Source organism: Phalacrocorax carbo, chromosome 6 (assembly GCF_963921805.1).
Source record: "Phalacrocorax carbo chromosome 6, bPhaCar2.1, whole genome shotgun sequence".
In the NCBI taxonomy this organism is placed as follows: domain Eukaryota; kingdom Metazoa; phylum Chordata; class Aves; order Suliformes; family Phalacrocoracidae; genus Phalacrocorax; species Phalacrocorax carbo.
The window spans coordinates 17,674,351-17,697,143 of NC_087518.1; the positions used below are offsets into that span (position 1 = coordinate 17,674,351).

At 62.7% G+C, this 22,793-nt stretch overlaps 1 protein-coding gene across 4 annotated transcripts; it reads left to right on the top strand.

Annotated features, from left to right (window-relative positions):
- The first annotated feature begins 393 nt into the window (after positions 1–393).
- Positions 394–22,277, top strand: SLC38A3 (solute carrier family 38 member 3). 4 transcript variants are annotated; one of them, XM_064453946.1, is made up of 16 exons: positions 7,354–7,488; positions 15,127–15,278; positions 15,437–15,521; positions 15,617–15,732; positions 16,226–16,299; positions 16,380–16,472; positions 16,567–16,648; positions 17,447–17,529; positions 17,686–17,744; positions 18,193–18,366; positions 18,499–18,578; positions 19,124–19,224; positions 19,326–19,450; positions 19,827–19,971; positions 20,437–20,540; positions 20,650–20,903. In XM_064453946.1, the coding sequence occupies exons 2-16, from the start codon at positions 15,169–15,171 to the stop codon at positions 20,752–20,754; spliced, it is 1,536 nt and encodes a 511-aa protein (XP_064310016.1). In that variant the 5' UTR covers positions 7,354–7,488; positions 15,127–15,168; the 3' UTR covers positions 20,755–20,903. The 4 variants fall into 4 exon arrangements, with proteins under 4 accessions (XP_064310014.1, XP_064310016.1, XP_064310013.1 ...); XM_064453944.1 differs by lacking the exons at positions 7,354–7,488; positions 19,326–19,450 and adding an exon at positions 394–468 and having other exon boundaries at positions 20,650–22,277; XM_064453943.1 differs by lacking the exon at positions 19,326–19,450 and having other exon boundaries at positions 20,650–22,277.
- Positions 22,278–22,793: the final 516 nt, after the last annotated feature.

Consider the following 22,793-nt stretch of genomic DNA (forward strand, 5'->3'; position numbering starts at 1 on the left):
CCAGCTGTGTCCCCTCCAAGCTTCTTGTGCACCTGGCAGAGCACGGGAAGCTGAAAAAGTCCTTGACTAGTGTAAGCGCTACTTAGCGACAGCTAAAACATCTCCACATTATCAACACTGTTCTCAGCACAAATCTAAACCAGCCCCATACTAGCTACTGCAAAGAAAATTATCCCAGCTGAAATCAGGTTGTGGAGAGAGGGCTTCTGGGGATACAGGGGCCAGGGGGGACACGGGCGTGGGGTGACATGAGTTTGACGGGACGGCGCGTCGCGGGGGGGCCCGGCGGGTCCCGGGGAGGGCGAGGACAGGCCGGTGTTCGGCCTTGCCGCCGGCGGCCGTCAGAGGGCGGTCGGGACCCGCTCGGCAGGGGCGGGGCGGGGCTGAGCCGGGACGTGGCGGCGGCCGGGGCGGATTGGGTCCGGCGTGGGGCGGGGACCCAGCCTGGCGTGGGGCAGCCGGAGCCCGGTACGGGGGGGGGGGGGGGGGCTGGGCCTGGCGGGGGGCGGCCCGGTGCTGCTGGGGGGTGGCGCGGGCACTCCGGTGAAAGGGCTTTCGCCCGTCTCCCAGCCGTGACCGAGGTGGCGGGGCTGCGTGCAGGTGGTCCGGCCACGCTCCCGCCTGGTGCGGGTGCGGGCAGCCTTCCCCTGCCCACGCCGTCACGGAATGGCGGCGTCTCCGCGTGGGCGGAGTGCGGGGTCACCAGCACCGTGCCCGGCGCGTCAGCCAGCGGGAACCGGGAGCGGCTGGCCGGCGGTGGGGCGGGCGGCGCTGGCCGGTTGCGGCCACCGTGCTCACCTTGCCGGCGGCAGGGCAGGGAGCGGGCAGCGCTCTCGGCGGAGCCGGCAGAGCTGGAGCAGCTACCTGTGCCCGGCACCCACGCCCCGTCCTCCCTGCGGGCCGGCCGGAGCTGCAGTGCGAGGAGGGCGGCTGGAAGCCCGTGTCCCCATACGCAGCCTGGCCATGGTCCCACCGTGAGCTCTGCTGCTGGTGACGGTGCCCATTTTAGCCACGCTTCCTGCGGCCAGCCGAGGTGCTGGTGATGGGTGGGATCTGCTGCCCGCAGGCAGGATGGGGATACCAGGGTGCTGCAGAGCAGGCAGGGGGGGCTTTGGGTGACGTGGGGTGCACCAGGAGGAAATGGGACCAGAGCCAGCCTCCAGCATCTCCCCAGCCTCCAGTGGGAGCGGGATGTCCCACCAACGGGGAGGTCCAGGAAGGGGGCCAGAGCAGGGAGGGAATTTCCATGAAGCATCACGCTCTGCGGATGGGGAAGGGTTTCAGGGAATCGGGCTGTGGGGGGAACACGTGGGGTGGCTGGGCAGGGCCGGGGCACATGCCCCTGGCGCACGCTGGCTGCCCGCCACCAACTGGCTGGCCCCAGCTGGCCTGCAGCCCCGGGGACCAGCCCAGCCCCATGGCAAACAGCACTGAACTGGGCAAGCTGACCCCTGGACTGGGCAAGGAGGGACTGCCCCACACCCCAGGGCCAGCAGTCACGGGGCCTCCCCGGCTGTGCCTCGGCACCTTCCCTGCTGCGCTGGCTGCCCTGGCACAGCCGCTCCACCAGCATGGTGGGTGCTGCTGCTGGCTCCTACTCTCTCCTACTGGCTTGGCCCCACAGCCCCTGGGGTCCTTCCCAGCTGTGGGGCAGGTGGGTTGGTACCATTAGCCCCCCCAGCATCACCAGGCGGGGTGGTGCTGCCAGCTCTGCTCAGTGGCAGGGGTCCTGGGGATAAGGAGTGTTGGGGGGCTGGGTGCCTGGCTGTGTGCTGGTGGTGCCGGGGCCAGCTGGGGCTGTTCTCCTCTGTTTGCTCGGCCGTGCGGACGGCCAGTGATGTGGATCAAGGCCGGTGTCCCTTGGGCAGCCAATTGTTAGCTAGCTTGGAGGGGAGGGAGAGGGGCAGCCACCCCAGGGCTTTCCCAACCGTGGAGGGGTCCACCGTGCCAGTGCTGCCCAGCCTGAAACAATGCCAGGCTCAGCCCTCCCAAACGCAAGGCTGGACAACACTGGCAGGGACCTGGGGGTGTCTGCTGGGACTCCGGCACCCAGCACTCCCCAGCTGTCACCCCCTACATCCTACCACTGCAAGAGCTTGGAAACCCTGGTGCTGGGGTACATGGCAAGCCTTGGTCCTGAGCACCGGCACGTCCTTTTGTGCTTCTGCTGAATCCATTTCCCTAGCAGGCCATGAAAGGGCCTTTATCCCCTCTCCTTCTCAGGGCCGGATCACACCCAGCAGGACCCTGTGCTGCTGTCTGGCCCTAGGACCGCCAGTCACCCCAGTGAGGGTGGGGTCCTGGCATGGCCCTGCCAGTGCCTTCTGTGGGGAGCCAGAGCAGACCATGGCTTTGCTGGGGCCACTCGAGCCATATCTACTCCTGGGCCAGCTCTGGACTGATTGCCACCCCCCAGGGAGAGGAGGGACACGGCTGTGGCCACATCTCTGTTTTTGGCCTGGTTATTTATATCTTCTTAACAAGGATGCTACAGTAATCTGGGCTGAAAAGCATCCCCAGTCCTTCCCTGGTCCCCAGGTCCCTAGCCATCTGCTGCCCTACCACCCAGGCCCTGGGCAGCGCACCTGGCCCCTCCCCAGAGCTCCCCCAGCCTGGTCTGTGCTCATGACAGCTTGCTGGGGAGCTTGGGCTTGAAGGGACACCCCCATCCCAAGGTGCTGCAGACCCCCCAGTGCTGCCCCACATTTCCTTCTGCCACCCCACACCAGGGCCCTGCTCCTACTCTGCTAAACATTAACTGCCTGCCCCTGCTGCAGTTCAGCCCTGGACCTGGCATCTCACGGGGGTTTGGCGGGGGGTCTGGCCTGTCACCTGGCCCAGGCGGGCTTTGGGGTGTAGGCCAGCCCAGCCTAGCTGCCCTGCACTGCCAGCATTGCCTTGTGCCTCCTTGGAGGCTCTGGGAGCTGCCTGGACTCCCTCCCCATCCCCGGGGAGCCTGGGTGCCTGCAGTGCAAGATGCCAAGGTCTCCATGGGATAGAGGATCCTGAGGTTCTGGGAGCTGATGGAGGGCGGCTCACAGCCAGAGATCCTTGGACCCTATGGGTGTTGGAGTGTCCCCTGTGGCTGGCAGGTCCCCTGGGTCCCCCTGTGACCAGGCATTCCCCAGCAGACCGGGGCCCTGGCACCCTCCTGAGGGATAGCTGCCAGAGCATCCCTCAAGCAGCTGGTACCCAGCATCTCTTTACTCACTCCAGGGAAAATGCTGCCAGCCCCATGCCCATCTTTCCAGTGGGACGTGGGAAGCAATGAAGCCCAGCAATTGGGGATAGTGGGGAAATGGGCCCAGACCTAGAGAAGCTGCCCTGGAGCAGGGCACTGGACATTGGACATTTTGGAAGCAACACGGCCACTTGGGCTTGTTTGGCTTTAAAGGCATTTAAGTTGCATTTAAAGGCATTAAAGTCCTTGCTAAGTCCTTGCTTAATTGCCTTAAAAGGCGTTTAAGGCCTTGCTGCAGGATGGCAAGCCCAGGGGAGCAAAGACTCTGGTGGAGCTATGGGTGCAGCACCTCTGGAGGTGACAGAGGGGACAGTCCCCCTATGCCAAGAGGAACAGTTTGTCCACATTTCTTAGGGCTCAGGGCATCCTCCTGCCCTCAAATGCTTCTAAGTGGACTTGGTGCTTGATGGCTGGAAGCTGGAGGAACCTGAGTGGGACCAGTGTCCCAGTGGGAACTGTAGGAGCTGGGGGGTCCTGGGATCCCCCTCCAAATCCTGCAGTGCTGTGGGAAGAAGTGGCAAGGTTACCCTAGGGCTTGCCTTGGTTCCTGGTGCCACGCTTGGTAGGGAAGCGATTGAGCGCAGAGATAACCCACCCTTCAGGTCTGCTGAGCAGCACTTTGCTTCTGGCTTCTGTAAAGTTAATTGGTTTCGAGGTTCCAGGAACAAACGAAGGAGAAAAACCCACTCTCCCAAAGTACAGGATCATTGAATGCTCTCTGGCGAGTTATAATTGCAAATCATGTTTTGAAATCGCATTAACCAATTAGTCCTTGTTGTTGTGCCCTGCCACATGACAGCATGTGCTTCGAGGGAGGCGGTGGTCAAGGGCGAGGAAGGGGACCATGAGCTGCCCCCCACTGGCTCTGGGCCCAGATGCCATGCTGCTGGCATCGGGGCTTCTGCGGAGGAGTTGGCTGGGGGGAGGAAGGGTTCTGCCCTGGGTATGCACTCGGGCAGGTGTCACCTAGGAGTACCCCCAGCCCACACCACTGGCCGCAGGCATCCCTCTCCTCCTGCCACTGGCATTCATAGCCTCTTTTGTGCCTTGCTCTCTCCCCAGTGATGGGGTTGGGGAGGCAGTGCGATCTCAGAGCGCCAGCTGGGTGCTGGGGCTGTGCCTGTGGGATGGCTGGGGCTGAGGACCAGAGGCACCCGCTGGTGCATTCCCAGCAAGGACAAGTGCCAGAAGGCTTCTTGCTTGAGAGGCTGAGGTGGCAGCATGGGAGGGGACACTGCTTTGGATGCAGATCTAACTCTTATCTCTGCCACATCTTCCTGCTATCTCCCATCTTGGCCCTGGGAACAGCGGGCAGCAGCAGGCAGCAGCAGGCAGCAGGCACAGAGGCAAGGCAAGGAAACCAAGCATGACAAGGAAAGCATGCCCCAGCCACGCATGGCAACCACTCTTTTGTGGCTGGGTCCTGGCTGGCCTCGTCCTGCACCGGGATGCTCTTGAGGCCAAGGGGTTTTATGGGCTTACTTTAATTTGCTTGATCTCTGAGCGTGGCTGAAGGATGAAAAATAGGGCAGCTTTTGGCTGGGGGGACTGGTGAGAAGGCAAACCACATGGGGGTGGACTGAGGGCGAGGGCTGTGGCATGGCACAGCCAACATGGCCCTCAGCTCCCTGCCACTGGTGAGGCAGGATGCTGCTGGTGGGATGTGCCTTGCTGTGCTGCACTCCCCTGAAGGCTCCTCACATCCGGGAATCTGGCGTCAAACTTTCCAGCCAGCTGAAGAAAACCACACGGCTGCAGTTTCGCAATCTGCTGGAGCCCAGGCACAGGCCTGACACCCCCAGAGCAGGCAGCAAAACTGCCCTCGGCTGTGCTGGGGAAGCACAGTTGGCTGGAGGGTTGGGGGACTGAGAGGAGGGTCTTAGCCCATTTCTCTCCCGGGTGGCCCCCACCTGTGGCGAGGGGACCAGTCCCCATGTTGGCTCCCCACTGTGTGGCCAGCCTGGCTGCACAGGGCTGCAGCCACTGTATGCCTGCTGCAAGGTGTAGGGACCATCTAGGCCAGGGTCTGGGAGGTTTGGGGACACCTTTGCCCCCTTTCCCTCCTCTCCTTCTTGGTGCTTTCATTTTCTGTAGTGCTTCATCTGGGCATGGTGGGGATGGCGTGGGCGTCTCCTCTGGCTAGCTGAAAAAGGGGAAGTGGTAGTGAAGGTTGTCACACGTTAGAGGGCAAGAGAGGGGACAATAAGAAGGGAGCATGGCTTCATTTGTGCCATCAGAAGGGGAAGGGCAGCATTTGGAGGCTGGGAAGGAGCAGGCAGTCTCTGAGTGGCTGCCCACAACCCGGCCCCCCAGCATGCCCACCCTGCCAGCAGGCACTGCTCCCCGTGCCATGGGGCCTATGCTGCCTGTCCCCGTCCCCAACTGCCTGCACCATGTTTGCTTACAGGGTGGCAGCTCTAGGCCTCCTATTACAACCTCTGGCGAGGCACATTGCTGCCCGTTCCCAGGATGTCTGCACCAGTGCCACGTGGCTGGCAGCTGCCTGCACCAGGGCAGGGGAAGGGTTAAGCAGATGGCTTGAGCCCAGCCATGCCCATGGCTTTGGGTGCCTCCGGCTCCCCCCTCACCACCCTGCCAAACCTGGCTGCCTCCGGTCCCCCGGCATGCCAGCCAGCGCTGGTTCAGCACTTACGCATGCTGCTGTTATTAGAAATTAGTTAATGGATGTCTCCAGCCAGAGGAGAGTAGCAGTAACAGGAGCCACGGGATAGCTGGGAGCACGAGGGCAGAGATGCTGCTGAAAATTTAACGTCCTGCAATGGCTGGGTGAGGGGGTGCCCCTGTTGCCAGGGGGGCGAGGGGAGATTTTCCTCTTCCCAGCCCGATGGCAATGCTCGCTGCCAGCCAGCAGAGTCGTTTCTATCCCTGGCTGCCTGAGGCTTCCTGAGGATTTATGAAAGATATGCATAACACAAATAAAGCCTTCCAGCAACACGCAGAGCCGTCCTGCCAATGTGTGGCAGCTGCGCAGGGCTCACTGCTCTGCACAGGGAGGTGCATCAAGCCCCAGCCTCACTGTGGCGTGGACACCAAAAATTTTCCTCCAGAGTAAAAGCCAGGCAGGGCAGAGGAGCAGGGTGCCCTGCTGAGCAGGGTGGGAGGTGATCTGGGGGTGACGGTCCTTTGGAAGGAGCAGGGAACCACCGAGGACATGGCTGGTGGCTAGCCAGGAGCTCCTGGATCTCCCTGCAGTGCATGGGATGCTCTTGGTAGAAGAAATTTCCTGTTTGGGGCACTTTTGTGGGGATAGACCCCAAAATTTGGTCTCCTTGAAAAAAGAGGTGTTTTGGCTCAAGCGGGGAAGTTGGATGGGGACCAAAGGAATGGGCCAGACTGTCTCCCCTGACTCTGCGTCATGCTGGGATGATCCCACATGCATTGTTTGCTCCTCATGTTCAAAGGTGCTGGGGCAGCCCCTGCAGGGGCAATAGGCAGCCCTGAGGAGGGCAGCCAGCTGGGCTGTCTTAACGTGGGGGCGGCTTGAGCTTCCCAGGCCCGGGAGAGAAGCTGGCTGTGGGGGGAGCCGGGGAGGACCTTCCCTGGATGTTGGGTGACTCTGCCCCTCCCTAAGAGGGGAGAAGACCCAGTGCCTGTGCTCGATGCCTGCTGGATTTAGTACAGGTTACATTAGAGCAATGGTGACAGCCCTGTTGCTTTTAGTGCCAGCCACCAGCCTCCCACAGCAGCCCCTGGGTGCTCCAGGTAGTAATGCCCAGTGGGGCAGCGATACCCGGTGGGGTGGCGATGCTAGGTGGGATGGTGATGCCTGCTGGGGCACTGACACCCAGTGGAGTGGCCATGCCCAGTGGAGTGGGGGTGCTCGGTTAGGTACCAATGCCCAGCGGGGCGGTGATGCCCAGTGGGACACCGATGCCTGGTGGGTGAGTGATTCCCGGGGGTGGCCATGCCCTGTGAGGCACCGATGCCCGGTGGGGCGGCGATAGCCGATAGGGCGGGGGGGCCAGGCGGGGCCCGGGCGGGGGCCGGGGCCGAGTGCGCCCCCCCCCTCCGCGGCCGGTCCCTCCCCGGCGCTGCCCCTTGACTCTGCCCCGCCGGCGCGGAGATTGGGAGCCGCCGCACTGGGGGCGGGCCCGGCTCCGGTTTAATCTCCGGCTCCACCGGGATTACGGCTGTAGGATAGTTTCTAATCCGCGGCACCGCGGCGCTGGCCACCGAGGGCTGCTCGCCCCAGCCCGCAGCAGAGGCACCGCCGGAGAGGGGGGCAGGTACGTCCCCCACCCAGTCCCTCCTAGTCTCCCCAGCTGCGCTCACACCCGTGCATTTTGCCTTCTCCTTTGGGGAGCTTTGGCTGAAAGCTTCCGAAGGCTTGGACCCCTCGCTCCGCCCAAATCCCCCCTCTACCCTATGCTATCCCCTCCCCCCAACCCATCTCCCTTAGCCCCCCGCCCAGCCCCACTCTCCTCCTGCAGCCCGGCGCTCCCCGCAGTCCCCTGCTCTCCTCCTTCTCCCGGAGCCGGACAACTCCCGGTGCTGCCCCCCGCCAGCACCGGGAAAGCTCCGGGGCTCCGGAGGTCCTGGCAGGTGGCAGCGCCCTGGGGCTGTTTGCTTTGCTTTTCTCCTGCCACTTCCCTCTCCAGCTGCTGAAACCCTCCCACGGGTGGGTAACAAATCCTGCGTGGGCAGAGGGAAGGCAGAACCCTGCCTTTCTACCCTAACGCCCATGAAAGCTCCTGCCCACGGTGCAGTGCCGGTGGGGTCTGGCACTTTGCTGATAGAAATTATCATAACAGCAAACCCCCTTTTCTTTCCCTTTTTTCCGCTTTAAGTGCCTGTGGGAGCAACATATGTTTCTTAAGGCTGGAAGCAGTCACTGTTGGGATCGGGTGTCAGGGTGCTGGGGCGAGGAGCAGTGTGCGGTGAGGGACACAGCTGGGGAGAGCGATGCTGGCTGCCACAGGCGCTGCCAGGGCTCAGCTTGGCTGTGTGTGCAGTGCTTCCCCAGGCCAGGGTATTTATAGAGCGTGGCTGGCTGGGACGGTGGTGCCGAAAGGCAGGCAGCACATTGTGTTCCTGCTGGCCACGCGTGTCCCATGTCAGCCAGCATGGAGGCCTGCTCTGCCCAGGGCAGCTTGCAAATATCCCGCCGGAGGGAAAACTTCCCCAAGGGGAAATTGAGTCATGGGGGCAGCTGCTGGCCCCTGGGTTCCCTGGGCCAGTGGCTGGCTCTGCAGTGGCATGGGTGAGCCAGGGGACCTGGCAAGTCCCTGGCAGGTGGGACAGAGGGGATTCAGAGCCCTTGTGCAGGGCTGAGCCCTGGCTGGCTGCAGAGGGTACGGCTGTGCCGAGCCACCGCAGAGGAGACAGGGAATTTTCCACTGGCATTTGGATCTGGCCCAAGCTGAGCCGTTAGACCTGCCTGGTCCCTGCTGCCGGCCACTGGCATACGTTTGTCCCCCAGCTTCGTGGGGGCACCCTAGAGAAGCCCTCCGAACCCCGTGGCTCTGCCCTGTCTTCCAGGGACTGAGTGCTGGCATGCCATGGCTCCAGTGGCCAGGGATGCTGGGGGGCAGCGGAAGCACCCCGGCTGGCCTGGGGGCGGCGTGGGGGGGTGTGCCAGCACAGCTGGGAGCCTATCCGAGGCGCAAAGGGCTTTGCAGCACCCAGCCGTGCTGCAGCTGTAATCACACGCCGGGGCCATAGCCACGGCAAACAAACAGTCACCAGCAGAGCCTATTTTCCTTGGCACGTGGGGACAGGGGGAAGGAGTGGGATCCCACGGGCTCCTTTGGAAACACAGCCCTTGAGAAAATAGAGGTGGGTTGGGAGTGAGACGGGCCCCCTGTGTCCCCAGTCCTCCTCGCTGCATGGGTCTTGACTGCCACATGCCTCCCTGGCTGCTGACGCAGGTCCAGGGCTGGCTGGGTCCCCCGCGCTGGCCGGGGCACAGCCAGTGTGGTCCTGCTGTCCCTGCACCAGGGAGCAGACACCAGGCTGGCAGGGTGGCCTGATGGTGAGAGTGGCAGGGTTGGGTACAGCGGTGGTCCCACAGGGCTTGGGCAGGTCGCAGCCTCTGGTTGGGACAGGGTGTGGTGCTGGGGGTGCCGGGGCAGTGGGGGGCACACGAGGCTGTAGCTGAGGCCGATTTCTCCCAGTGTCCCCAGAACTGCCTGCAGCAAATGGCAGCTTGGATTTTTGCCATTGACCCCTTGGTGTTGTCCTGCCAAGGCTGGGTGTGTTTTAGGGAGTGGGAACTCCTGGAAAGCATCTTGCTTCCAAGGTGAAACACCTATCCAGAGTTGCGATAGAAAATCTAACATGTATTTTTCAGGCGTTACCTGCCCATTGGTCACCACAGTGCCACCATCCATGCCACTGTCCTCTCTGGGTGGCTCTGAGTTCCTGACGGGGAGTGCATTGGCTTTAAGTTTAAAGCAAAACCCAACATCTAGCCTAAAGCTGGCTTGAGATGCTTAGGGCCCAAGCTGCTGTCTTGGCCTGCCTCCCCCAGATCCACAGTGGGTGCCGCCCCCCTCATGCTATGCCCACTCTGTCTCCACCCCTGTCCTTGTCCCCATGCTGCCAGCCGCCTCTGCTGCCTGACCTTGTCCCACATGGGTTTAACCCCTTCCTTCCATGCGGGGTTGAGTCAGCAGCAGCCTGGCCTGGCCTGGTGCTGGGCACAGCTCCCCTTGCCTGGCCTCAGTTTCCCCACTGCTCTTCCCAGCTTGTCTTGGTACTGGTGCTTGGATGTGGGATGACCTGGCATGATGGTGGTGGCTGGTACTCACGCCGCAGGCCCTCGCTCCCCCCGTGGCCACAGCCTGGGGTGTGCAGCTGATAGGGGATTACTGTGGCTGAGCTGCGCCATGGCTCTGGTGCTCCCCATGCCCCCTCCTTGGTGTTTAGCTCTGCCACCCCCTTCCCTGCAGTGCCTTTCCCTTCCTGGTGTGTCCTAGACCCTGGCACATCCATTGCTGTGGGACGGTGCTGGGGTGGGTGGCCACAAGCCAGCCCAGCTGCCAGCAAGCTCTGCCTGCAGGCACGTCCCTGGGCTTGGGCAGACCCATCCCTGAGGACATGGGTGTCACTTGTGCTCTTCAAAGGAAGCCTCCAGGTGGATGCCACTCCCCGCACAGCATGGTGGGGATGGCCCAGAGCTGCCAGGGTAGGTGTCAATGCTGCTGGAGCCCTGCTAGCTGGGACAGCAGCTTTGAGAGTTGCTTGCTCCTTCTTGCTGCTGTCAATTCTGCCTTGGCTGGAGCTGTGGGGGCATCGGCTGGCCTGAGGCTGAGTCATCATGTGGTATTTGGGGCTGAAACCCCAAGTTGTCCTGGGCCTAGGTGACCCCAGGAGTGGAGACCATGCTGCCCAGCTCATGCTGGGACCATGGGTGGGGCTGACTGGCACTGCTGTCTGGTGGGATCTCCTGAGGATCTCCAGCAGGTTTATTTGGGGAGGGTCTACAGTAGGACTACCCAGAGGGCCTCTACAGCTGTGCACTGGGCAGGTTGTCTCCAGTCGTACCCCCCAATGGCTGCTGGTGTCCCTGTGCACAATAGGGTGTACCCCAGGGCCCTCACCCCAGAGGTGAGGTGCCTGGCTGTGTCCCTGGGCAGCCAGATTTGCCCTTCTGGGTGCCCACTGCCCCTTGGGGAGCTGGGATGATGGCATTGCCTTTGCTTGGCTGTGAGATGTGTGTGGGGATAAATGCTGTAGGTTTAAAAGCAGGCTTGGGGTGCTAATTTTCGGGAGGCAGGTCAGGGGAAAGTCATGTCTATGTGTACTGGGGGGAAAGGACAAGCCTTTCTCTCGCAGGGTCAGGCTGGCTCTGCTTTCAGCACCTGGGGTCCCAGGGTCATCCTGGGGGGCGGTTCTCTGTGGAGGGGCAAGGCGGGGGGGGCCCTCTGCTGTGTGTGCCTCCCCTGCTGGAGCCAGCCTGCCTGGGGAGGTGATATCCAGGGACCCCCCAGGTTCTGGCTGTTGCCCCAGCTCTGCCCGCATGCCCACACACCCCTGTGCCCACGGCAGTGCCAGGGGCTGACCAGGGACCCCAGGCTGGAGCTCGCCCCATGTCCAGCAGCAGTGCCAGGGGTAATCCCAGGGTTGGGGGCTGATAGCAGTGGGGGGACATGGCTTGCCCACATCTCTCTGGGAGGGCTCTGTCACAGCGCAGCCCCAGGGAACATGAGACCTCTGTGTGTCTGGCTCTGCTGAAACCTGAACAGCTGCCCAGGCAGGCAGGCACAGGCAGTGGGGCTTTGCTGCCAGCCCCCCGGCACACACCAGCAGCAACAGAGTACCTGGCTGCAAGCACGCAGGCCGGCAGCTGTGGCAGGCTTGGCGCTAAAGCCGGATTACCACTCGGAATAGTCCTGTGGCCCCAGATGGGGCGGATTAGCCGGGATTCATCTGCAGAGGGAGAGGAGATGGGGAGGGGTTCTCTGCCCTGTGGGGGTCCCCAGCCCAGGGGAGTACCCACGCACTGCCAGGGAGACCCAGCACTTTCATTCACTCCCGGGTGAGAGCAGTGGGTGCCCACAGATGGGTGCCATGGGCTGCAGGGACGCAGTGGGTCATTGCACTCCAGGCTGGCACTGCGTGGGCAGGCAGGCAGTGCTGGCAGGCAGTGGCTGCTGGTCCCCCAATGTGCCGTACTCCCACTGGCACAGCGTGCTCTGGCGGGGACTGTGCTGTGCTGAGGCTTGACCCAGGCAGTCAGAGCAGCATGAGGGACGGGCTTTTCTGGTGTGATATGCATCCTCCTTGCCGCACTGCCGTGTGTGATCGACCCCCCCATCTGACACGTCCCGCTGGCATTACCAACAGAGCTCCCCTGCCCTGGCTCCCCTGCTCCTGGCTATGCCTTGCTCCCAGCTGGGATTTTCCACCTTTTAAATAAAGTCCGGGTATAAGTGAGGTGTCAGGCAGTGAGATGCAATCCCTTCCAGAACCTGATTCCCTCGCCGTGGTGCCCCAACCCCCCATTGAAGGCTGGCAGGTGGCTGGGGTGAGCCCAGGGCTGCCTGCCTGCCAGGGCTGGGAAGGGATTTGGGAGTTCTGCTGCCCCATATACATGTCCCTATCCCGGAGAGGGGGGGCAGGCTTCTGTGCTGGCTGGGACGGAGCGTGCAAGACCAAACGTAGCCTCCCCTGGCGTGCAGACGTGGCCGGCACGGAAGGTACGTGCCGCCCCATGCTTACAGCTTAGTGTTCCCCGCGGGGGGGCTGCGGGATGGCACTGGGTCCTGGCTCGGGCTGCCTGGCCATGCCAGAGGGTTGGTGGGGTGGACAATGTCCCCAGTGTCACTGAGCAGTGGGGCAGCAGGAGCAGCCCCCAGGCAAGCTGGGGCTGGGTAGGGAGAGGTGGGAGGTCGTGGTGCAGCAGGGCTGTCACTGTCCTTGTCACCTGGAACCGGCAGGCAGCAGAGAGGCGCACACTGGGAAATCAGTGCAGCTGGCTCAGCACCCCCAGGGACATGGCCCTCATTGCCACAGCGGGGGAGGTTCTGTGCCCATGCACGTGGCTGTGCCATGTCATCAGGGTGGGCGACTGGGTGCTGGGGCTGGTGATCAGGAGGGGGACAATGCCAGATGGCATATGGGCTACCAAACGTGGCAGTGAGGATGGCAGTATCCCATCCGTGTGGCAGCATGGAAGCCCCATGGTGGGCTGGGTCTTGCAGGGCTGGCACACCATGGGAAGAGATTGCAGGGAGATGTTCTTTGCCCAGAGCAGAGGGTCCCCAGCTGAGGTGGGCACGCAGGGACAGGGGTGATCCCACTTCCCCCAGCCCTGGGGGGACCTATGCCACCTGCTGGGGCCATCCACTGCTCCGCGTATTTACTGTTCTGCCCAGCCTTATCACAAGGCAAACAGCTGCAGGCAGGGCACGCTCTGCCTGATCAAAGTGTCTCCCGTTCCCTCCCCTTTCATCTTTCCCCCCTTCCCCGGCTGCCTCTGCTGGGAGACCCTGGCTGAGGGGCAAAGGACGGGACCAGCCAGAGAGGTGGTGGTGAGTGGTGCCGGGGCTGTGCCAGCGCTGCCCAGCGGGAGGAAGTGTCTGGGTGGCAGTGCTAAGCCCGGTGCATGCGAAATGAGCCCGGCCGTGCCGCTTGCTATTCCGAGAGGTGCTTGGGGGAAGAGGCTGGTATTTCCTGAGCCGCCCGGCGAGGTGTAATTATAACCTGGGAGAAGAAAGGGGCTGCAGAGGAGAGTGCCCAGCCTCCCTGGCGCCCGCGGGGGAGCGGGCAGGGGGAGCAGGGCAGGGCTCCTGCCTGCCACTGGTGGGATGCAGCAGACCCCTGCCCGTGGGCAGCCCAGTGGCACTGAGAGGGTTTGAGAAGGTAAAGGAACACCAGGAATCTGGTGGCCCCCCTCAAGCCCAGCACCAGGAGCGGTGGGTTTGGTGATGCCTGCCCATGGCGGTGGGAAGGCACAGAGTTAATGGCGGCGTTTGGACGTGCTGGCAGCCTTGTTCGTGCCTGGATCCAGCCCAAGTGGAGGCCTAGTGGAGGGGATAAATCATCACCCAGCACCCGCCCTGCGCTTCCTTCTCTTCCCCCGCACGGCTGAGCCTCCTTGCTCTGATCCCTGCTGGCCTTTGTTCTGCCTGTTTCCCCACCAGGCTGGGTAGCATAGGTGGGTTGCCCAGCTGTGTGCCCGTCACCCAAGGCCAGCCTCAGGCACTTGGCCCCCCGGCACTGCTGGTAGCTGCCGTGTGGCCTGGGATAACCCTGCCAGGTCTCCTCAGTGTCCTGGACAGGCAGGGCAGCAGCTCAGGAGCCCAGAGGTGCTGGTGCCTACAGCCCACCATGGCATCCTTCTGCATGCCAGGGGGGTTGCTGTCACCGGTGACTCCTTGCCCTGGCAGTGCCATGGGAAGGCTTGCCTGGTCCCCAGGGCCACTGATCCCCTGGGAGCACAAAGACTAGCATGTCGCCTCCTCACCCTGTGGGGATGCCAGGCCCTGGGGTGACAGGGCAGCAGCATCCTCCCTGGGTCAGGGACTGTGCTGCATCCTGGCCAGCGCTTGCCTTGGGCCAGGTGACATCATCCTGTGGCCCTGAGGCAGAGACCCCTGGCTGGATGGGGAGGACCTCAGCCCCCTAGGGCAGTGGAGAGTGGTGAGGGACCCTGCCCCAGCTGCTAGCCTGCCCTAGAAAGCCACCCTGTGCTGTTTCCCAGCGGGGTGGGGAGGGCCGGTGCTCACACAGAGGCTGCTTTGTGTGGTGTGCCAAGGCGTCCCGCGCTCGGCAGCCTGGCTGCCTTCCCCTGCCAAGGAGCTGTCTCCCAGCCCCGCGCTCTTTCCTGCTCTGTTTGTCTGGCCCTGACGTGCCCCTGAACCCCCTGCCTTGGCACCCCGGCAGAGCCAGCCCCGGGTGGTGGGATGCAGGAGAGCCCTTCGTGCTCGGCAGCGCCACAGGCTTTACATAATGGTGGTGACTGGAGGTCCCTGAGCTCCCCGCCCCATCCCCAGCTGCCCTCTGAAACACCCCCACTCGCCTTTCAGCGCCTGTCTCTGGGAGGGGAAACTGAGGCATGGAGCTGAAAGCTGCAGGCAGGGGAGTGGAGGTGGGCAGGCGTCGCGGACAGAGGCTCTGGGGCTGGCACCGTGCTGTGGGCAGGCAGTGGAGCGGCCCCAGGGGGTGGGCTGCAGGATGGCTGGCTGGGCAAGGGGACAGTCCCTGCTGGGGACCCTCGCAAGGCTGTCAGAGCTGGGGCGAGCTCAGGGGCATAGTGTGCTGAGCAGGTGGAAGGGAGAAGTTATCCCTGCCATCCACGGGCACCTATCCCTGTGGTGCAAACAGTGCTGATGCTGAGGCTGACTCCAGCATCCCCAGTGGATGAGAGACCTGTAGGAACTCCTGCCTGGAGGTGGACCCCCATTGCCCCACTTTTGCAGACGCCGAGGAGAGCCCTCAGCAAGCCCAGCCGCCTCGTCGCCATGGACGTCACAGACATGCCCCTCCAGGCTGAGATGGTGGAGCTGGTGCCCAACGGGAAGCACGCAGCTGTGCTCACTGCCTCAGCTATCCCCTCACTGGCTGGTGACAGGTAGAGGCATGGGGACAAGCAGGGGTGCCAGTGCCTCAGGGGGGTTCTCCTGGCTGCTCCCTGCCCACGCAGTGCCAGCCAGCTCTGCCCAGGCTCAGGGAAGAGGCATGGCAGCCCCTGGCTCTGCTTCAGCTTACCCTGCTCCCTTGTGTGGCCAGGTTTGAGGAGAACCAGTCTGGCATGGCAGAGATGGAGGAGTTCCTGCCCCATGGCACTGAGAAGAAGCAGACACACTTCACTGATGTGAGTATTGGTGTGGGCACTGTAGTAGTGGTGGGATGGGGACACCTCACAGTGTGACTGGCGCATCACCTCCCCGTTGTGTCTTGTGTGCGCAGTTTGAAGGGAAGACGTCTTTTGGGATGTCCGTCTTCAACCTGAGCAATGCCATCATGGGCAGCGGCATCCTAGGGCTGGCCTACGCCATGGCCAATACTGGCATCATCCTCTTCCTGTGAGTGTGATGAACCTGCAGGGGCTCAGGTGGGGGGGCTTCTCCAAATGGATTGTTGGGTGCCAGAGGTGCAGCTGAAAAAGGGGTCCCTGGCTTGGGGTGATGCAGGGACCAGTGTCCTGCTGCCTGAGCAATGCCTTTCCCTGGCATGAGCTGTCTGCCCCTGCTGGGCACTGTGCCCCACTGGGGAGGAGAAGGAGGAGGAGGATGAAGGCTTGACTTCCTTAATACAAGACCAGATTTCTCCACATGGACCAAAGGACATTCGTGCCAGCTCCCCTTGGGCATGGGGACATGGACCTAGAGGGCTGGGTCAGCCCCATGGCTGTGGGATATCCACACTCCATGGCCCATCCACCCTGTGAGCACCTGGCTGGTGTTGAGGTGCTAGGATGGCTGCCTGCAGGCAGAGGCTGCCTGTGTGGGGTTTGCCCCACGGCTGTGTCTGCGGCCAGTGCTGTGACCTGCTGGTGATGGTGCTGTCCTCCCACAGCTTCCTCCTGACAGCGGTGGCTCTGCTCTCCAGCTATTCCATCCACCTGCTGCTCAAGTCCTCTGGCATTGTGGGTGAGTGCTGGGTCACTGGTGGGGCCATGCTGGGGGGTCCCGTCCTGACCTTCACCCTACCACTGCTTCCCATCCCGCAGGCATCCGTGCCTATGAGCAGCTGGGCTACCGAGCATTCGGCACGCCAGGGAAGCTGGCTGCTGCCATCGCCATCACACTGCAGAACATTGGAGGTGAGGACGGGGCCAGGGGGGGATCTGGCAGGGCTGAGGAGCAGACATGGGTCCTGAGCATGCCGGCACAGCATGACCTTGCTCTGCCCCACAGCCATGTCCAGCTACCTGTACATCGTCAAATCCGAAGTGCCTCTCGTCATCCAGACCTTCCTCAACCTGGAGGAGAAGACCACGTGAGTGCCTCCTGCCCACGCTGCTGGCATGCCTTCCCCAGCCAGGCACTGGGCTTTGGCTCCAGCTGTGCAGCCCATGGCAGGGATTTAGTGCCATTAAGCCACTACTATTTTTGATAACTGTCAGTGCTGAATAAACCCCCAGGTGGGATTAAATCAGGCTGAACTTCCGATCCCTGCTTCTCACATCCCCTTGTGACCAGGCTTTCCTCCTTGGGCAGAACCCCCCGCACGTGGTGCCCAGATCCCCACCCATCTCACAGGGGGTGAAAGCCAGGCAGATGCTGGGCAGAGCTGCCACTGGGACCTCCGCCAGTCTGGGACTGGGCATCCCAGCTGCTCTGGGGTGGGCAACTGTGCATGAGACTGGGACTGGGCAGGATTTCTGCCCCAGAGGCAGCTGGGGCAGGTCCCTCCACGTGGGTCATTGAGGACCTGGCTAAACCTCCTTGCCCCTATGTCCTCCAGCTGCTGGGCTGCCCACTGGCAGATGTGTGGTGAGAACAGCAGTTCTCAGCCTGCCCACAGCAGCTCTAGCCCTTAGGGGTGCACTGTTATGGGGGTTGACATGACCCCAGCTCAAGGGCCCCCAGGGATGCTGGCCTCAGGGGTCCCCAGGGATCCTAGCACTTCAGGGGTGCCAGCCTCAGGGGATGCCAGCATCCCTGGGAGTGCCGGCTCAGGGGTCCAAGTATTACAGCTCTGGGGTCCCCATGGATGGCAGGCAGCACCCTGATGGGTGCTTGTGCCTCCTGTGTCCTGGCATAATGTGGTTGTGAGCAGGCCCTCTGCTTCCAGGGACTGGTACATGAACGGGAACTACCTGGTGATCTTGGTTTCTGTCACCGTTATCCTGCCCCTGGCCCTCATGAAGCAGCTGGGTAAGTCATGGGGATGCTATGTGTGGCATGAGGGTCTGACACTCCAGGGCTCCTGCAGGGTGATGGTGCCAGCCTGGGGGTAGCAGGGAAGGAGGGGGCACCCAGCCAGCGTGGGGGTCCTGCCCGCACCCACCAGCCACTCTCTTCCCTCCCCAGGCTACCTCGGCTATGCCAGCGGCTTCTCCCTCAGCTGTATGGGCTTCTTCCTCATCTCGGTGAGCACCTGCTGGCATGTGGCAGTGGCTTGGGCTACCAAGCATCCCTTCTGCCAGCATGCATGGCTCCACTGGTGGGCAGCCAGGCTGTGTGCTGTGGGGACAGTGGGGACAGCAGGCGCTCTGGGCTGCGGAGACGCTGTGGTGATGCTGTCACGCTGGTGGGTTATTTTTGGCTGAAGGAGCTGAGTGCTGGGGAAAGGGGAAGGGAGAGCGTGCCAGAGGGGAACTGCACGCATGGCCCCTCCATGTGCTGCCACCCTGCTGCCCACCCTTGCAGGGGCAGGCTGGGGTCCAGCATCACCCTGGGGCACTGCTGGCAAAGGGTGCCACATAGAGGGGACCCAACAGGGGCACCCTCCTGCTGGGTGCAGTGTCAGCTCGGGTGGCCGGTGCTGGGGGATGGTGGCACCAGATACTGACTGCCCCCTGTTCCCCCCCACCCCAGGTCATCTATAAGAAGTTCCAGATCCCTTGCCCACTTCCTGAGCAGGAGGGGAACCTCACAGGCAGCCTCAATGCCACCATTGTCAGCACCAGTGACTACCAGAATGGCTACACCATCCTCCAGGCCCCCGAGCAGGGCACCTGCATCCCCAGCTTCTTCACCCTGAACTCCCAGGTAGGGGCCCAGGATGCACCCCTGGGGCTCCAGGTGAGCCCCCAGCCCATGTGTCCCATGAAGGCGGGTGGTCCGGCACTGGCAGCACCCACCAGCTTGGCCCCCACGCTCAGCTGCCCTCCTCTCGTGCAGACGGCGTATACCATCCCCATTATGGCCTTTGCCTTCGTCTGCCACCCTGAGGTCCTGCCCATCTACACTGAGCTGAAGAAGTGAGTCCTGGGTTGGGGCACCCATGGTGGGGTGGACTTTGCCTGGCACCCACCCAAAGGCAGCACCTCTGGGTGTGGGACCTGTGTTGGGGTGCTGTGGGGATACAAAGGGATATGGTGAATGATACAACCCTGGGTGAGTGGGTGGGTGGGTGAGTGGGGGGATGGTGGGTGATAGGACCTGGGATGGGTGATATTAGCCCCAGGAGGTGGGGGATACAACCTGAATGGGTGGGTGGTTGGTGGGTAATACCACACCTGGGAGATTGGTGATATCACCTGAGGCGGGTCGCTGGTGGTGGGTGATATCACACCTGGGAGGTGGGTGTTGTGACCCAGAATGGGTGGTTGGTTAATGGTGGGTGATCCAACCCATCATGCTGTTTGGGAAGGGGGACACAGCCCCTCTCTGCACAACTCCCGTGCATCCTAGGGTGCTCTGGCATCACCCCTCCTCACCAGGCAGGCTCTTGGTGCCAGTGGGTGCTGCAGGAGTGGGGTGGGCTGGGCCATGGGGGCTGTGCTGAGCCTGCCATCTCCCATAGCCCATCCAAGAAGAAGATGCAATGCATCTCCAACATCTCCATTATGGTCATGTACATCATGTACTTCTTGGCTGCCCTCTTTGGCTACCTCACATTCTACGGTGAGTTCTCCAGGAGGGGGCTGGGGTCCCTGCCGGCACGCTGGCACTGGGGCAGTGGTGGTGCTGGGGCTGACCCAGCAGCTCCCCACTGGTGCCCACAGGGCGCGTGGAGTCAGAGCTGCTGCACACGTACAACAAGGTGGACCCCTTCGATGTGCTCATACTGTGCGTGCGGGTGGCCGTGCTGACAGCTGTCACCCTCACCGTCCCCATCGTCCTGTTCCCGGTGAGTGGCCTGGCGGGGATCCCAGGTGGCACCACCACCCCTGGTTGCCACAGGGCTTGAGGACCAAGCTCTGAGAGGGGACACTGAGGCAGCGATGGGGCTGAGGCCTAGGGCAGGATGGCAGGGATCAGGGGGGCTGCAGGGACTGGGGAACAGGACCAGCTGGGTGTCAGGGGCAGGGAAAGGAGTGACAGGGACCGGTAGGGCCATGGGGACCAGGCTGGGGCAGGGGAAGGGGTGACAGGGTCCAACGGAGCATCAGGGTCAGGGCTGGGGCAGGTGTAGGGGTGATGGGGACCAACAGGGCTCTGTGGACAGGGGACGGGATGGGCCCTGGCCCCAAGGGTGGAGTGTAACACCCTGTCCCTGTCCCCAGGTGCGCCGGGCTATCCAGCAGATGCTGTTCCAAGGGAAGGACTTCAGCTGGATCCGCCATGTCACCATTGCTGTGGTCCTGCTGACCTTCATCAATCTCTTGGTCATCTTTGCCCCCTCTATCCTCGGCATCTTCGGCATGATTGGTGCGTTGCAGTGCCCCACTTCTGTCCCCCTTTAGGCACTGGGTATTATGGGCAGCATGCCAGCACCTATCCCCACCTGAACCCCTCTGTGCCTCAGTTTCCCCTTCTCATGGTGCCAGGACCAGGTGACATGTGGGACATCCTCCAGCTCCATCTCTATCCCAGCAGGCTGGCTCCCACTGTGCAGTGCTACTGCTTTCCATGCTGTCTGCCGGTGCTTGCTCTTGCCCTGGGCATTTCTCTTGATCTCCCAAGCTGGGTTACCCCCTCTCAGTGCCTGGCTCAGTGCCAAAGCCCTGGCTGCAGGGGTGGGCATGGGGATGGTGCCAGGACATGGTGTCCCCAGGTTCCTGGAAGGCTTTGCCGGGGGTGGTGTTGGGGACAGGACCTGGGCTCAGCAGCAGGACTGGCAGGTCTGAGCTGTGGGGTGGGGGCCTCTGCCTGCTCTGTCCCTGTCTGCTCCAGGTGCCACCTCTGCTCCTTGCCTCATCTTCATCTTCCCTGCCATCTTCTACATCCGCATCATGCCCAAGGACAAGGAGCCACTGCGCTCCCCTCCCAAAATCTTGGTAAGCATGGGGAAGTTGGACACAGATGGGGCTGAGGATGGGGGTCCTGGGGCTGAGCTGGGGACCCTGTTGCCCTGGCTGTCTTTGACCCCCTGCCCTGTCCCTGCAGGCTGTCTGCTTCGCCCTCGTTGGGGTGCTCTTCATGATCATGAGCTTGAGCTTCATCATCATCGACTGGGCTACAGGAGGGGGGAAGAGCGGCGGCAGCCACTAGCTAGCACCGGGTGCCCACGCCAACCTCCTCCCCACCCACTGGTGCCCCAGGGAAAGCCGGCCCTGGGCTCAGCCCCCATGCCACAGCCCCACCGGGCTTCCCCAGGGACCCTCCGCTGTCATTGCCCATCACCCACGGTGGTGGAGAGGGGAGCCATAGCAGGTGCGGGGACCCTCAGACCTGTGCCTGAGGGCAGTGAGCTTGGGGCAGGTGCTGTGCTCCCCAGCTCCAGCGGGTACCCTCCCTGTTCCACGCCTCAGTTTTCCCATCTGTAAAATGGGGAGAATAATACTGCCCTACCTCACCAGGAGCTGGCTGTCAGCTGGAGCTCATCTCTGCACACCCAGAGCCACTGGCAGTGGGCACTGCCCACCATGGGGGTTGAGGACTGGGGCACTTTCCTGCTCCCCTCAGACAGCTTTGAAAGCCCTGATGAACAGTGTCCACGGAGGGCTGGGGTCTGGCAGGGTGGTTGGACCCCTGGCAGCGCCCGTGCGCAAGCCACCCCCTCTCTTTCCCTGCTGTCCCCTCGTCCCCAGTGAGATGCCACCCCACTGCCCTGGCATCGCAGGGGCACCCCGGCCCTGTGAGTGAATGAGGTCCTGCCACCACGGCTGGTGGTACCCAGCCTGCTGCTCTTGAGCCCACCAGGGGAATGGTTGGCTTCCGGTGCCTGTAGACAGGACCCCGGTGACCCCCAGGCCTTGCTTGGGGACTGGCTGCATCACTCTGGGGAGGTGGCATGCCTGCTGGGGGCTTGGTGCCTGCTGGCATCCTTTCTATGCTGTGGTTTCGCTGCCTGGGACCTGGCCCCCCAAGGGGTGCAGGTGACAGGTGCGGGGCGCTGGGGGCAGCACTCACTAGGTGCCAGCTTGGGGCTCCAGAGCCACCCCCCCGTCTGCATGCCCAGGCGCCAGGGTGATGGGCACCACCTGAACATACGCCGGCCCTGCTCGCCTTGCACCCAGGGCCAGCACCCCAGCCCCTGCAGCCCACTCCCACCCACCCACCCATCCATGCAGCTAGGACACCCCATGCCATGCCAAAACCTGCAAAGCGCCTCTCGCCCCGCTCCGCCTCCCTTCCCGGCATGGCGAGGGCAGCCCGGCAGGGTGGGCAGCACAGGGTGGGGCTGGCCTGCAGCCAAGTACATAAGAGACATATTTTTTTACCAGGGTGCTGGAGGCTGGGATGCTTTTTATAAATACTGTATATAAGAGTAGATCTTTTTTAATGAGTTGTATTGCTCTGGGTAGCTCTGTATAATGTACATACCTATATGGGGCAGAGGGGGGAGCTGCGACCTGGTGCCAGTGAGGGGCTTGGCAGACCCTCACCATCATCCCAGGGCTGCTGGCTGCAGCATGGCCCCAGCGTCCCTGTCCGAGCCCAGCTACCCCATGGCCACCCCTGCACCATGCTGGGGGGGTGATGCTTTTAAATTATCTGTGGGGGTGATGTCTGTGCTGGTGTGGAGGCCTGCCAGCAAAGCCTCTGGCAGTGCGAATAAAGATGTGAACATGCCCAGGTCTCAGGTGTCACTGGAGTGGGCGAGGAGTTGGCATGCAGGCTGTCACCCAGCATCCCAGGACAGCGTGGACATATGGACACGCACACACATGGCTGCATGGACATACATGGGGAGAGCAGGGCTGTATGGACATGCATGCACAGCATCAGTGCACATAGATGCACAGTGGGACAGCACAAACATACAGACACATGCACATGGATGCATAGGTGTACTTGGGGACAGCACAGACATATGGACACGCATGCTCAGGGTCAGTGCACACACATGCACAGCTGTACAGCAGGTCAGCATGGACATACGGATACTCCCATGCACCCATGGGGGTAGACAGACATGGGCACACACAGGGGGACGCCCGCCGGGACACGGGCATGGGGACGCGTGGACAGCAGCGCACGGCTGGGGGCAGCAGGCCCACGGGGACGCGGGGACAGGCACGCGGTGGGGCAGGGCTCCCTGCGCGCAAGGGGGCGCTGCGCTCCCACGCACGGATCCGGCCCGCCGG

What these genes read in the sequence shown, in the direction of transcription:
- SLC38A3 (XM_064453944.1), top strand. Translation starts at nt 15,169, where the DNA reads ATGGACGTCACAGACATGCCCCTCCAGGCTGAGATGGTGGAGCTGGTG. An exon ending in TCTTCACCCTGAACTCCCAG is followed by an intron (nt 18,367 to 18,498) that starts GTAGGGGCCCAG and finishes CCTCTCGTGCAG; the next exon opens with ACGGCGTATACCATCCCCAT. An exon ending in GCTCCCCTCCCAAAATCTTG is followed by an intron (nt 20,541 to 20,649) that starts GTAAGCATGGGG and finishes CTGTCCCTGCAG; the next exon opens with GCTGTCTGCTTCGCCCTCGT.